The sequence below is a fragment of the Pipistrellus kuhlii genome, unplaced genomic scaffold (genome assembly GCF_014108245.1).
Source record: "Pipistrellus kuhlii isolate mPipKuh1 unplaced genomic scaffold, mPipKuh1.p scaffold_m20_p_6, whole genome shotgun sequence".
Taxonomy (NCBI): domain Eukaryota; kingdom Metazoa; phylum Chordata; class Mammalia; order Chiroptera; family Vespertilionidae; genus Pipistrellus; species Pipistrellus kuhlii.
This window is the reverse complement of record NW_023425562.1, coordinates 28267642-28283036: the sequence shown is the minus strand read 5'-3', so window position 1 is coordinate 28283036 and position 15395 is coordinate 28267642. Positions and strand designations below refer to the sequence as shown.

At 39.4% G+C, this 15395-nt stretch overlaps 1 protein-coding gene across 10 annotated transcripts in view; it reads right to left on the bottom strand.

Moving 5' to 3' along the window:
• Nucleotides 1-778: 778 nt before the first annotated feature.
• The window catches only part of PPP4R1 (protein phosphatase 4 regulatory subunit 1), a 58324-nt gene continuing 43707 nt past the window's right edge, over nt 779-15395 (bottom strand). For 8 of the 10 annotated variants that reach the window (XM_045574262.1, XM_045574264.1, XM_045574265.1 and 5 more), the window contains 7 exons: nt 12888-13073; nt 12035-12196; nt 8165-8265; nt 5502-5622; nt 5272-5406; nt 4411-4552; nt 779-1924 (listed from right to left, as the gene is read on the bottom strand). In XM_045574262.1, the coding sequence (XP_045430218.1) occupies nt 1761-1924; nt 4411-4552; nt 5272-5406; nt 5502-5622; nt 8165-8265; nt 12035-12196; nt 12888-13073 (1011 nt within the window). In that variant the 3' untranslated portion in view covers nt 779-1760. Of the gene's footprint in view, nt 1925-4410; nt 4553-5271; nt 5407-5499; nt 5623-8164; nt 8266-12034; nt 12197-12887; nt 13074-15395 lie in introns of those variants that run through there. The other 2 variants (XM_045574266.1, XM_045574267.1) reach the window with 2 other exon arrangements.

Genomic DNA, 15395 nt, shown 5'->3' with positions numbered 1-15395 from the left:
TTGGGCTTGATCCCTGGTGGGGGAATGCAGGATGTTGATGTTCATCTCTCTCCCTCTTTCTTCCCATCTTTTAAAATCACTAAAAACAACAACTCAACAGTGGTCTGGTTCACAGAAATATCCTCAAGATTTGGCAAAAAGGTGACCCTCGATCTACTCCACCCGGCAAAGAGGAAGTCTGCAGGAGCTGCGAGAAGGGGGTGGCAAGCTCACAAAACTTTTTCCCAGACCAGAGGGCGAGCTGCAGACCTCACCTAGTGTGCCATGACCTAGGAGTCAAGCAGGGTGGAGAGGCAGGGACCTGTGTGGGCTCAGAAAAATGTAGTTTCCATCTTCACCTTGGTTATTATTCAAAAGTCCCAAGAGACCAGAATATCTTCTGAGCTCAGCCACCAGTGCTAAGTCCCTCTGAGGTCAGAATTATTGCCACTCTATTCATTTATCTATTGTAAAGTTAATAGTTTATGAATTCTTTTGCAGTTTCGTTTTTGCTTCAGGGAGGATTTGAAAGAACTGCTCATTAATTTTTTAGCTTTGCTGCTTGCTTTTGTAACTGCCTCTAGAAGCCCATGGCAGATGCTGCGTAACGAAGACGCCCAGTAGACAGGCTCCAGCGCCCTGACATCCTCAGGGACTGGCTGCTGCTGCTCCTTAAATACCTGACGGCGGACAGACACCCTCGACCGCCCCAGAGAGCACAGCGCTCAGACCTCTGCCTCGGCCAAGGGGAACCCAGCCCAGGGGGCAGGTGCCGATTTCAAAGAAATTACTAAACTAGTTAAAAGACAAATTTTTAATCTAGTTTTCCCATTTTATACTAAATCATTAATACAGGTCACAAATTGCATTTATTCGCAGACATCTATAAAACAATCAAAACTGTATATATCTCTCTATACAGATCTTATTAATAAATTTTATTTGGACAAGAGAACTTGTGCCACAACAGTTCTAAACAGCATGATTAAAGACTGCAGCACTCCTAAGAGTGTCAGATATGTACAGTATGGGAAGGAAAAGATGCACCTCAGAGCTGATCATGATCCAGTTAAAAACACCTGACCCACAGTATACGTGCTAATAAATGTCATTCAGGTCATGACCAGCATGAAAAAAAAATCAGGACATAGATAACTCAGCACACGTAAATGTGTACAGCAATATGCTGCATTTATGAGTTAAAATCAGACTACTTTAGTGTTAGCATCAAGCCCTTATGAGAAATTAAAAAACCTCCTTTCCCATTAACACACGTCAAAAACTATTCACACTTAGGGCTGGACTGGGCGGCTAGCCACAGGCGCACAGGTCCTTGCCTGGGGGTAAAGTGAGGCTAATACTGAAGGTCTCTCTCGCGTCCTGGCTCACAGCCGCCGTCTGGCTATAATTCCATCTATCGGTCATTAAATAAACCAGGGGAAGAAACGCAGGTCTCTGGGAATCTCGTCCCTTCCGTAAGGAAAATGCTCTGCAATTCAAGTTTCACTCAGTCAGGAAGACAGAAGGATTTAAGGCTGCGGTGACAATTACAATCCTCTGAGAAATTATTTTCCCTTAAAGTCAAGATAAGAAATAGTGTTTACTGTACTTTCTCTTGACTCTTAAAATCCCTGGTGTCGGTGTAGGCAACTTGCATCTGCAATTAAGTCTGCAAGAGAGGAAGGTCTCTCTTCGTCCTCAAAGTGTCCCTCACACGTGTGTGGAGCGCGTGTCGACCTCGGCTTCCTAGGAAGCGGGGCAGACACCGAGGCCGAAGCTTTCTAGTAGGTTGAGGAAGCTGTGCTCATCGCATCTTCAGAGATTTTGGTGCTGGCAGGGTGGATGCTTGCAAAGTACTTGACGTCACTGTCATGATCCATCTGAAGAGCCATGATGGTCTGCTCCACAGCTTCCTGGTGACAGCTGGCAGAGGTCAGGAAATAGTCTGGAAACAAGAAGTGCAGATTATAAACAAAATCAGTCTAACTTTTAGTTTTGTTAAGTACAAGTATACAAAGTACTTAGTCATTATAAAACAGGATTTTTCTACAAGTATAAACACAAGCTATGTTGAATTATAAATAGTAATCCAAATTGATTTCTTATGTAAAAAAATCCCCAAGTGTAAGAGAATTATCAGCTATAATTTGACTAAATCTCATGTCCCATGATATTCAATGGCAGCAAGGCTAACAAATGTATTAAAACTTATTCGTGTTACAGCTATTCATTAGCTCAGTAAAAGGAACACTTGCAAATACCAAACATACACTGAAAACCAGTCCTCTCTAGTTGTTTTGTTTTAATTGCTATTTTAAAAAATTAAATGAATTCCAAAGGAGAAAAAAAGCAATGTTAATTTACCCATATTCTTTGAAGCCTATTAAAAACATCTTTCTGTGATTCATTCATGAGTCCATGCATTCAAATGATATTTATGGGACATTATGGGGGATTGTAACAAATAAAACCACCTGAGAAGTTATAATCTGTATCAAAGCAAATAATATGGGGCATATGTCTTCTGCCTAAGAATGAAAATGAGGAGCAAACACTAACGTGCCTCCTGGGCCCCAAACAACCTAACAGATGTCAAGAGGGTGGGGGTGGGGCTCCAAGGGCAGTAATTTTCAGAGTCCTAAGTGAATGTGCAATATTCAAACTAGTAAGATTTAACTTATGAAAAGTTCACTAGCAGGGGAATAATTAAAAGTCCCTTTCATCGCCCTTAATCTTCTGTGTCCTTTCACAGAGGGAACCATTATGAACAACTTGCAGTACATTCTTCTATCACATTATTTCTATTAGGTCTAGTACTAATTAATGTCGTTTTCTAATACTTTTTAAAATCGAATTTATTTAAACAATACAACAAAATTTAATCAACAATATAGTTGCCGTTGTTTTCTACTACTTGTGCCCAATGCTCAGGAAGCATTTTATTTTTATTTTTATTTTTTTAAATATATTTTATTGATTTTGTACAGAGAGGAAGGGAGAGAGATAGAGAGTCAGAAACATCGATGAGAGAGAGTCATCGATCAGCTGCCTCTTGCACACCCCCCACTGGGGTTATGCCCGCAACCAAGGTACATGCCCTTGACCGGAATCGAACCCGGGACCTTTCAGTCCCCAAGCCGACGCTCTATCCATTGAGCCAAACCGGTCCCGGCTCAGGAAGCATTTTAATCCCTCTGTTGTAAAATTCTTGTGATTTTGATGCAAAAAATTCGGTCAATGCATTTTTGAGGCATTCTTCATTATTAAATTTTTTTCCAAGAAGAAAGTTTTGCAAAGAACGAAACAAATGGTAATCAGAAGGGGCAGTATCAGGAGAATATGCAGGTTGAGGGAGAACTTCCCATTCCAACTGGCGCAGTTTTTCAGCAGTGATTCTTGCAGTATGCGGTTGTGCGTTATCGTGGTGAAGAATTACGCCCTTCCGATTAATCAGCGCGGGTTCTTTTTCTCTTAAAGCTTGGGCTAACCTTTCCAATTGGGCACTATACACTGCACTTGTAATGGTTTGGTTAGATGGTAAAAGTTCATAATGAAGAATTCCTTTAAAATTCCACCAAACACACAACATCACTTTTTTCGCATGCAAGTCAGGTTTTGGCGTGGGCTGCGGAGCCTCATTTTTGTCCAACCATTGAGGCCGCCTTTTCAAATTAACATACAGCACCCATTCTTCATCTCCGGTAACAATTTGCTCTAAAAACGGCAAACGGTTTTGACAAGAGAGGAGCGAACTGCAAATTGTGATTCTTTGATTACGGTTGTTGTCGGTCAACTCATGAGGAACCCATTTTCCAAACTTTTGGACTTTGCCAAGTGCACGCAATTGATTGGAAATTGTTTTTTGTGAACAATTTAAAGTTGTCGCAAGCTCTTGTTGGGTAAATTGAGGATTTTGCACCAAAAGAGCTTGAAGAGCTTCTTGATCAAAATTGGACACACAGCCTCGACCACTCTTGTCATCTAACAAAAAATTTCCCTCGCGAAATTTCTCAAACCTACGCTGGCATTTTCTGGCGCTAACTGCATCTTGACCAAGAGCACTACAGATGTTTTTTGCAGCCTCACTTGCTTTTCTTTCTAATTGGAACTCGTAAAGCATGCAGTGCCGAATATGCTCTTCAGCCGCCATCTTCTTAGCCCTAGTTTTGCAACAAAAACCAAACCAAACACAAACTTTTTCAAGCAAAACTTGTTAATTGCACTTCACACGTTCTGTAGATACCACGTGTTTGAAGGTTATGTCAATACAAGTCAACACCAAGCAAGATTTTAAACGAATGTTAAAAAACGACATTAATTATTACTAGACCTAATATAAACGTATTATACTTCTGCTTAAAGTCTTATCTGTTCACGTAGTCTATAAATCTCCTCCCCGATACTGACACTTTTCCTGAGTCGTGTACCCACCTTTTTCTAGTAGCGTTTGTCTTAGTGTCTTTGCAAGGAGCACTCTAACGTTTGGAACCCTATCATTTGCTAAGGTTAGCAGATGTGGCATCAGAAGCACAGCAAACTGTTCCATGGGAAGGCAATCATCTTCAATGACAGTCTGGGGAAAGGAAGCAACTGCTTTAGATTTGCCAATTTAGTCTACTTAAGCCATTATACTAGCTAAGAAAAGTCTTTTAATAACAATATAATTGCTACAGATTTTAGTTACTGCTTTTTAAACCAATATTCCAGGCACTTGGGAATTCAAAACAACATAATTAAGCCCTCACCCATGGAAACAGTTTTTAAACTGCTCCAGAGACCTGGAGGGTTCACGGTCACATTCATTCTCACCCTGTGCCCAGCTCCACAGACCCCGAATGCCCTCTTGGGGACTGCTTTATAAAGAGCTCAGTGGACTTTATAAATGATTGGTGAACCAGGCAGAAACCCAACTGAGGAATAGGGGATCCTATAAACAGCCTGGTGGCAAAGTTCTGTCCTTCAAGAATAAAGAGGTCTCCGAAACTGGTTTGGCTCAGTGGATGGAGCTTCGGACTGCGGACTGAAAGGTCCCAGGTTCGATTCCGGTCAAGAGCGTGTACATTGGTTGTGGGCACATCTCTGTGCAGGGGGAGTGCAGGAGGCAGCTGGTCGATGATTCTCTCTCATCGATGTTTCTAGCTATTTATCCCTCTCCCTTCCTCTCTGTGAAAAATCAATAAAATGTATTAAAAAAAAAAAAAAGAATAAAGAGGTTGCTGAGAGAGATAAGAATAAAAGAATAAACCTTGTTCTAGATAAAAAATATGTCACAAATGTTAAGTCTTTGCTTACCTGGCAGACAAAGACAAAGGCTTGACGACCAGACCACTTGGGACATCTACCAAAATTTTCTACGAGCTCATGGATGAGGTCCACGCCAAACGTTGGCGGCGTCGCCATGTGCAGCTTCTTCACCATCTCGCTGACCTAGGAGAGTGAACATGCAGGAGGAGAAATATCTTCCTTTTATGATCTTATTAAATACTTTGTTGACCTAAAAATGTAAAAATTTTAAAACATACCAACTTGTAGGAAATCCAACGAACAGAAGAAACTTTATCTGCACATAGATTCAGAGCAATGGGGCGTAAATAGTCATAAACATCTCTGGCATTATATAATTCTAGAAGTAAGATCAGCTGTCTACAGAAATGAATTACAAAAATATAGTTAAAATTTTAAGATAAGACAAATGAAAACAGGTTGATCATCTGAATAATTTATAATACTGGATATTATTTGTAATGAACACAGGCAAAGACTAGCCTGGTCTCTCATTCAGAGAACATCACCTCCCGTCTCCGTGTAACTGTGTCTGCAAAGCATCCCCTAGGGCCTAGGCTGTTCAACTGGAACACAAAACACATTTTTCTCATAGTGACTGTTTAGAATGTGCTGAGAAACCTCCATCTACAACCAGTTCCATAGATAAGAGTTCTAGCCCAGCTAGTGTTGCTCAGTGGTTATTCCCGGTCAGGGTATAAGCCTGGATTGGGGCTTGATACCCAGTGTGGGATGTGCAGGAGGCAACCAATCCATGATTCTCTCTCATTACTGATGTTTCTATCTACCCCTCCCTTCCTCCCTGAACAAAAGAAAAATGTATTTTTTTAAAATTTTGTTTGGAAATAAATAAAATAAATAAGAGAGGTCTAGCAGTGTACTTATTAACTACAGCTTCTGAGGGAATGATACACTTACAGGGATAACATAGTAAGGGGTCCTCTACCAACTTTCCCATTAAGTCTGATGGGAACTAAAGACTAGCAGCGCCCCCAGGCCAATTTGAATAGATGCAACAATGCTCATGAAGAAATAACTTGAATATGAATGAGAATTTTGCCTTTCAGATTTTATGTTTAAGATTATTTACATTTATAATAAGTAGGAAGTGAATTGTGGTCATGGTTTTGTTAATCAGATGTCAATCACGGTCCAAAAATATTAAATGAAAAATTCCAGGAATAAGGAAATCTTAAGTTTTAAATTGCACACCGTTCTGAGTCGAGTGATGAAATCTTGACTCATCCTGTTTCTGCCTGCCTGGGGCTGAATCGTGCCTTTGTCAACATCTCCGCACTGTACACCCTACCCGCCTGTTAGTCACTTGGTAGCTGATTCTCACACTGCCTGACGTGGCCTCACTGAGCTTGTTGTGTCCAAGGGACCCTAACTCTATTACTGGCCCAAAGCACAAGAGCAGTGATGCAGGCAAACCGGATATGCCAACGAGAAGCTGTTAAGTGCTTCCTATAAGTGAAAGAGTGGAAGTTCTTGATTTAATGAATTAAAAAAAAATCATATACTGGGGTTAAGATCTACAATAAGAGCAAATCTGTGAATAAATCTTAAAAACATTATGCTGAGTGAAGAAGCCAGACACAAAAAGCCACATGTTATATAATCCTATTTAATAAAAGAATAATATGCAAATTGACCATCACTCCAACACACAAGATGGCCACCCCCATATGAACACAAGATGGCCACCACAAGATGGCCTGCAGGGGAGGACAGTTTTGGGTGATCAGGCTAGCAGGGGAGGGCAGTTGGGAGGGACCAGGCCTGTTGGGGAGGACAGTTAGGAGTGACCAGGCTGGCAAGGGAGAACAGTTGGGGGTTACTGGGCCAGCAGGGGAGGACAGGTAGGGGCGACCAGGTCTGAAGGGGAGGGCAGTTAGGGGTGACCAGTCGGAAGGGGAGGGCAGTTAGGGGCGACCAGGTCAGCAGGGGAGGGCAGTTGGGGGTTACAGGGCCAGAAGGGGAGGGCAGTTGGGGTGACCAGGCCAGCAGGGGAGGACAGTTAGGGGTGACCAGGCCAGCAGGAGAAGACAGTTAGGGGAAATTGGGCTGGCAGGGGAGCAGTTAGGCTTCAATCAGGTTGGCAGGGGAGTGGTTAGGCAGTGTTCAGGCTGGCAGGCAGAAGTGGTTAGGGGCAAACAGGCAGACAGGCAGGTGAGCGGTTGGGAGCTATCATGTTTCCCTGAAAATAAGACATCCACAGAAAATAGACCTAGCACATGGAAAAATAAGACATCCCCTGAAAATAAGATCTAGCGCATCGTTGGGAGCAAAAATTAATATAAGACACTGTCTTATTTTCGGGGAAACAGGGTAGCAGTCCTGGATTGTGAGAGTGATGTCCAACTGCCCGTTTAGGCCAGATCCTGGTGGCAGTCGGACATCCCTTGAGGGGGTCTCAGATTGGAGAGGGTGCAGGCTGGCTGAGGGACACAATCCTTAACCCACATGCATGAATTTCATGCACCGGGCCTCTCATTCTATATATAAAATGCTCAGAACAGCAAATCCAGAGACTGAAAGATTATTGACTGCTAGAGGATGGTGGTGGAGAGAGGTGAAGGTTTCCTTCTGAGATGATGAAATGGTCTAGAATTAGAGAGTGATAATGGCAGTATATACTGTGAACTATATGTCCCCAATTGCAACTTTGGTTATGTGTATTTTACCACAATTAAAAAAAGAAAGAAGGGGGGGGGGGGAGACACGACGAACTAAAAATAAATGAATGAATGCTAAGAAAATTCACTGCATTACAAGAAATGTTAAAGAGTAGGATACCAGATAGAAAATTGTATCTACACAAAGCAATGAACAAACCCAGAAAAGGTAAAGTAAATACACACCATTCCAAAACATAGTCTAATAAACTGTCAGAACTTACTCAGCCAGTTCAGCTCGAAAGCGCCAATTTCTACTATTATCTGTCACCAAAAACTCCTGAAGTTGATAAAGATATTCTCTTCTTTTGTCAATATGAAGAAGCTGAAACAACAACAACAAATTCACTAGGACAAAGCAGACACACTTCTTTTACTAGATTGCTTAAAATAACTATAAATGATATGGTTAATTCTCTTACAGGAGAATACATTCAGTAGATACATTTGATGGTCTTAAAAATAGGTAATAGGTTCTTTTCCCTGATAATCCCATTTACTATTACTTCTGTCATTATCCTCTTTTCAAACATTTGTTTCCTGAGTCAGCAAGTGACTTCCACTGAACTCTACAGTACCACAGCATAGCTTTATTAGAGCACATCTACTTTATACACGACACCCTCACTATCATGAACTCTCTGAAGACTGAAATTATGTTCTTACATTCATACTAGATGCCCCTTGTAGGAAGATTCCTGCAACAGGACTTCCTGCTGCGGTCTCTACTGCCCCGCCGGCTTCCCTTCCTTCTCTACAGACCCGCTGGTTTGCTTTTCCAGTTTCACTCCTTTCTGCAGCGCTTGGCTTCTTTCTACGCTGTCTTCACTCTGGCCTGGATATGCAAATTAGCCGCTATCTTGGTTGGGTTAATTTGCACACTCACCCTGATTGGCTGGTGGGTGTGGCTTGTGGGTATAGCAAAGGTATGGTCAATTTGCATGTTTCTCTTTTATTAAAGAGGATATACACTGAGTTGCCAGATTATTATGATCTCTGAATGCATAATAATCTGGCCACTCAGTGTATATCCAATATAATAAAAGGCTATTATGCAAATTGTCCCCCTGACCAGGAGTTCGACCAGCAGGCAAGCTGGTTAACTACTCATGTCCCCTCCCCCTGGCCAGGCTGGCTGGACCCCACCCATGCATGAATTCATATACCGGGCCTCTAACACACACACACACACACACAGTGGCCAGATTGTTATGCATTCAGAGATCATAATAATCTGGCCACTCAGTGTATACGCCCAGCAGATGGCACTATGATGGCACATAACAGGTGTTCAATAAATACAGGGTGGTGGCAAAAGTAAGTGTTCATATAGGGAAAAATATAAAATATATATACAATAAAAAAATTTAATCTATATAAAAACTTAATATGCAAATCGGCAGAATGGCCAGTTGCTATGACGCACACTGACCACCAGGGGACAGATGCTCAATTCAGGCAAGCCAAGGTGGGTGCCAGCAGGAGGCGGCCATTGGTGGTAGCAGTGGGGGGCGGGGCTGGTGCCAGGCTGGCCAAGGTGGGTTCCAGCAGGGGGGCCCCCCAATTGCCCGGCTGGTCACCCTGTTGATTGCCCTACACACTGCCCTGATTGCCAACCAGGTCTAGGGATCATACCCGTGCACAAATTTTGTGCACTGGGCATCTAGTATAAGGATAAACTGTTTTGTGTACTTATAACTGTAAATCTACTTTTGCCCCACCCTATCCCAAATACTTGCTCTACAAATATTTAAAAGTAGGTTTATAGTCAGCATGGAGGAAACACTGGAATTTTATATAAATAAAAGCAAATAAACCTAACTGTATATAAACAGAAAAGAATCATAGAGTGAACTTAGTACTCTGACCATACATCTTCATGGGACATGTTCTAAGGATAGAAAGTGCTGAAGGAAGTCTTGAACATGACTTAGTTGATTTCATGTGCAATTATTACTGGTGGAATAATTCTGAAACTATTTCATGTATGTAGTGGAACTGAAAAAAATGACTATATTAATGTTATTAACTAAAGTTTTTAATTTGACAAAAGAAAAAATATAAAGTGAAAAAGGTATTAGACTAGAAGTAGAGATAACAGTATCAAATTAGTCAAATTCAACATTCAAAACAATTGACAAAAATGGATTATGTTACCTAAATAAAGTAATTCTAGAAATCACACAAGTACTAAAAATATTTCCACAAATGGGAAGGAAAAAAATGGTTATCTTTACATGAGAAAGGCAATTAATAAATGTAGAAGGACTTATAAACATCTTACCAGGCCTGATGTGATGCATTCAGAAAACACCTGCTGACCTACAGAGGAGTAATATTCCTGCAGAGGAAACCTGTTTAACCTGAATCTAATTGTGTAAAAGCAATCAGATTGGCCTCTTCAGAAATGCCAATTTCATTAAAAACAAAAAGTCAGGAAAACTATTCTATTGTAGATTTCAGGGGACTAAATGATATTTAAGTTCAATATGCAATTCCTAATTTGATTCTGAAGTGAGGAAAAAATAGCCATGAAGGACATTAATTGGGACAATTAGAAAAATTTCAGTATAATCTGTATAAAATACAATATGGTATCAATGTTTTATAAAAAGTAGAATTACAAGGTAATTCCTCAAACCTTAGAACTACAAGAAAACCATATACAGAACAGACTGTTAGCTGCCAAAGGGGAGGGAGGTTGGAGGGCTGACTGGGTGAAAAAAAGTGAAGGGATTCAGAAATACAAATTTATAGTTACAAAACAGTCATGGGATATACAGTATAGCGTAGTGTATACAGTCAATAATACTATAATAACCATGTATGTCAGCGATTTTCAACCCTTTTCATCTCATGGCACACACAAATTAATTACTACAATTCTGCAGCACATTAATTACTACAATTCTGCAGCACATTTTGTGCCAATCTGACAAAAAAAAATGAGTATAATTTTGATTCATTCACACTGTATGACTACTGTTGTGTTGGCTACTCCATTTTTTTATTTGACAATCTAAGGGAAAAGAGATCAGTGCCACTGATTTAATAGTCAGGTATTTGCATGTATTAAAATTTCTTTCTGGCACACTGGTTGAAAATTGCTGCTTATGTGGCCAGGTGGGTAATGGAAATATTGAGGTAACACTTTATGAAGTATTTGATTGTCTAATCACTATGCTGTATACCTGAGACTAATAAAATTTATATTGAATATAAACTGTAATTGAAAAATTAAAAAACAAACAAACAAAAAAACAAAACAAAAACAAAACTATGAGAGTGCCAATTTCAAGGCTAACTTCTAACAACAGTATGCCAGTATGAAAAGTCAGGGCTGTTCACCTCAGACACCAAAGATCCCACATCAAAGGAGTGGGGACTAAGGTTAAATTCTTCTGAAATACTACCCATAAAGCCTCTACACTTAATAAAAACCTTTTACTACAGATTTAAATCAATAATTTTGAAAAAGTACAAATATTTATAAACATATTCTAACATCTTTAAAAACATGAAGTTTAGCGTATTTATTTAAAATGGATTTTAGAGACAGGAAGTTGGAACGGGGGGGGGGGGGGAAGGGGGGAAGAAACATTGATATGACAGAGAAACATCAATTGGATGTCTCTGCACATGCCCTCACCTGGAGGACGAACCCATAGCCCAGGAATGTGCTCTGACTGGGAACTGACTTCACCACCCACTGGTATATGGGACGACACTCCAACCAACTGAGCAACAATGGCCAGGGCAGCACAATTTTTTTTTAAATTAAAAATTAAAATGACACCAGAAAAAAATTATTAGAATGGGACTTTTTTTTTTAGAGTGTTTACTGCCATTTACTGCTGGAAGGCTTCAGGATCAGCACCCATTCAGGATAAGTAGGCACTTTGTGTAAGGGGTGTGATTAGAAATAAATTTAGGAGGGACTTTTTTTTTTTTTAAGTCACAGCTCACTATCAACTTCTAGATGCATTTTCTTCTATAGAACATACAGAAATTGATCTTGGTAGTAGCAGGAAATTAAAATTTTAGATCTACAGTGGAATTTTAGTGTGTTTTTATGCAAAAGAATTTAAAGTTACCTTCAAAAAATCATGCAAGTGTTTAAGGACACCTATCCTTACTTCATCGAGGTCTTTTAAAAATCCATTAAAAATTGGAACCAGATCTATAGCTGTCAACTGATCTCCAAGAATAACTGCAAGCTCATGGATGGAGAAGGCTAAAGTTCTTCGAACTTTCCACTACAAGAAATAAAAATAATTGCATTAGTAAGCTAAACACAAAGTACTTAGTACTTTAACTTTTAGACAACACAGTAGTTCCACCTTATCCGCAGTTTTGCTTTCTGAGGTCTCAGTTCCTCTGGAAACTGTGGCAGAGGTACTTAAGTCAACAAAGCCTAAGAGCCACAAAAAGTCACAGATATCTAGACCAATTACCAAGGGTCAACGTTTCACACTCCGTGTTCGTTCAGAGGGTGTGGTACAGAGAGGAGCATGCCCACACATGTTGTTAACCTTCTCTTGCTGTACAGTGACACTCACAGCACTCCGCAGTGTTAATAATACTACAGTTCTATCAAGGTTTTTAAATAGTGAAGCATTTATAATACTGCTTCTATGGAGAAAACAAGATCCTATATTTTTAAGAATTAATCTACACAAATTTTAGACAATAACACATTTATAAATTAGGAACTTAGACATGTCAGATGTGATCATTTCTAAAACTTTAGATAAAAAAAAGAAGTCACCAAATTGTGGAACTTGGATAATGTAATAAGAAAGGTCTTTGGTTCAAGCTCTTCTGCACATAATTTCCTATAATACCAGTAACTGCTAGAACACTAACAGAAATTTTGTTAGGTTTTGAAGGGCAAACACTGTACCTTCTATATGCACATGCTGCTATTTCCTTGGATGTTTTACTCACCTGCATGTCTGATGCCAGAGTCTCATAAGTCTCTCTCAGGCAGTGCCAGTTCTGCCTGCCAAGAGTCAGGGCCACGCCTGGAAGACTGTATGCACAGTGCTTAGCAATTTCAGTGTCGACTGTCTGTGCACGAGAGGGGTCAGTCATAGATAAATACTGATCTAACAGAGCCTGAGGCACAACGTCCTAATGAAGAGACAGGACAGGGATGCATTTTGAGCAGTTTAGATATAAATTAGGTGAACTTATTTTTAAATATATGAATTTAACATAGCATTTGAAATAGTAAAGAACAAAATCTGAAATTTTCAGTTATATACTAACTGTAAAGAAACATGCTGAGGGGAATGCATATACAAATAAAAGCAACTCTAGAGGAAAAACAATGAATAAGATCTTAAAACAAAAAACAGCTTAAGGACAATTAGAATTGACTTCTAAATTTAAAAGAAGCATTAAAAGTATGACCAGCACCTTTCAGTGCTAGCGAAGATTATAAAGGCTGATGTAACCTAGTGAATGTGGTTACAGGTACTTTTATGCACAATTACCAACATGTGTTGTTGTTTTTACCACCACCACCTGCTTTCAGATAGAAATTTACCAATTATCTTTAAAAACTTAAAGTGTATACACAGTTAGACATTTATATAAATGTGAGAAAAAGAAGAATGTATATACAATCTTGGTTATGTATGTATAATATAGCTTTGGAAGGATATACAAAAGAAAGGTGAAACTGGTTGGTTTGGGGGAAGCAAAATGGATGGTGTAGGACAGTTGTCAGCAAACTCAGTCCACAGAGCCAAATATCAACAGTACAACGACTGAAATTTCTTTTGAGAGCCAAATTTTTTAAACTTAAACTTTTTCTAACGCCAATTCTTCAAAATAGACTCGCCCAGGCCATGGTATTTTGTGGAAGAGCCACATTCAAGGGGCCAAAGAGCCGCATGTGGCTAGAGAGCTGCAGTTTGCCGACCATGGATGTAGGAGAAACACTGGGAAGGAAAAAAAAATCACTGAATGCCTTTGTACCTTTAAAGTTTTGAACTATGTAAACTTATTTACTTTTAAAAAATAAACTAAAATTGTCGAAACTGGTTTGGCTCAGCGGTAGAGCGTCGGTCTGCGGACTGAAAGGTCCCGGGTTCGATTCTGGTCAAGGGCATGTACATTGGTTGTGGGCACATCCCCAGTAGGGGGTGTGCAGGAGGCAGCTGGTCGATGTTTCTCTCTCATCGACGTTTCTAGCTCTCTCTCTCTCTCCCTTCCTCTCTGTAAAAAAATCAAAATATATATATTTAAAAATAAATAAAATAAAAAATAAACTAAAATGGAAATTAATTAAAAGAATGAGACAATCTGCATGTATTGACTTGAAATTATCTCCAATATATGTGGTAAAAGCATACCTCTATATAGAGGATCATGTTGTTTGCAACAAGTGAGTTTGACTTTTTCCTTTCCTATTTGATGCCTTTTGTTTCTTTCTCTTGCCTTATTGCTCTGGCAGGGCTTCTAGAATTATGTTGAATAAGAGTAGTGAGAATGGACATCATTGTCTTATACCTGATCTTAGAGGAAAAGCTTTCAGTTTTTCCCATTAAGATATTAGCTGAGGGTTTATCATATATGGCCTTCATTATATTGAGGTACTTTTCTTTTATTCCTATTTTATTGAGTGTTTAATCATAAATGAATATTGTATTTTATCAAATGCTTTTTCTGCATCTATTGATAAAGCCATATGATTTTTCTTTCTTTTGTTAATGTGGTATATTACGTTGATTAATTTGTGTATGTTGAACCATCCTTGTGTCCTTAGAATAAATCCCACTTGATCATGACATTTTTTTGATGTACTGTTGTGTTCTATTTGCTCGTATTTTGTTTAGGATTTCTGCATTTGTATTTCATCAGAGATACTGGTCTGTAGTTTTCTCTTTTTGTGTTACCCTTGTCGGGTTTTGGTATCAGGATTATATTGGCCTCATAAAATGTGTTAGGAAGTATTGCCTCTTAATTTTTTGGAAGAGCCTGAGGAAGATAGGTTTTAAGTCTTCTTTGAATGGTAGAATTCACTGATGAAGCCATCTGATCCTGGACTTTTGTTTTTTGGGATGTTTTTGATGGTTTCAATTTCCTTACTGCTGATCAGTTTACATAGAAGAAAATATTTTACCAAATTTACAAACCTTGGTCACAGAGAACATTTTATGAACTTGACCCCAAAGGCAAGGGAAGTAAAGGCAAAATAATGAATGGGACTATATCAAACTAAAAAGCTTCTGCACAGCAAAGAAAGTGACAAAATAGAGAGGCAGGTAGGCAGATAGGAGATATTTGCAAACAGTAGCTCCGACAAAGGTTTAATTTCTAAAATATATAAATAACTCATAAAACTCAACAACAAACAAATCCAATCAAAAAGTGGGCAGAGGACCTGAAAATACACCTCTGCCAAGAAGACATATGAACAGCCAATAAATAGAAGACAAGATGTTC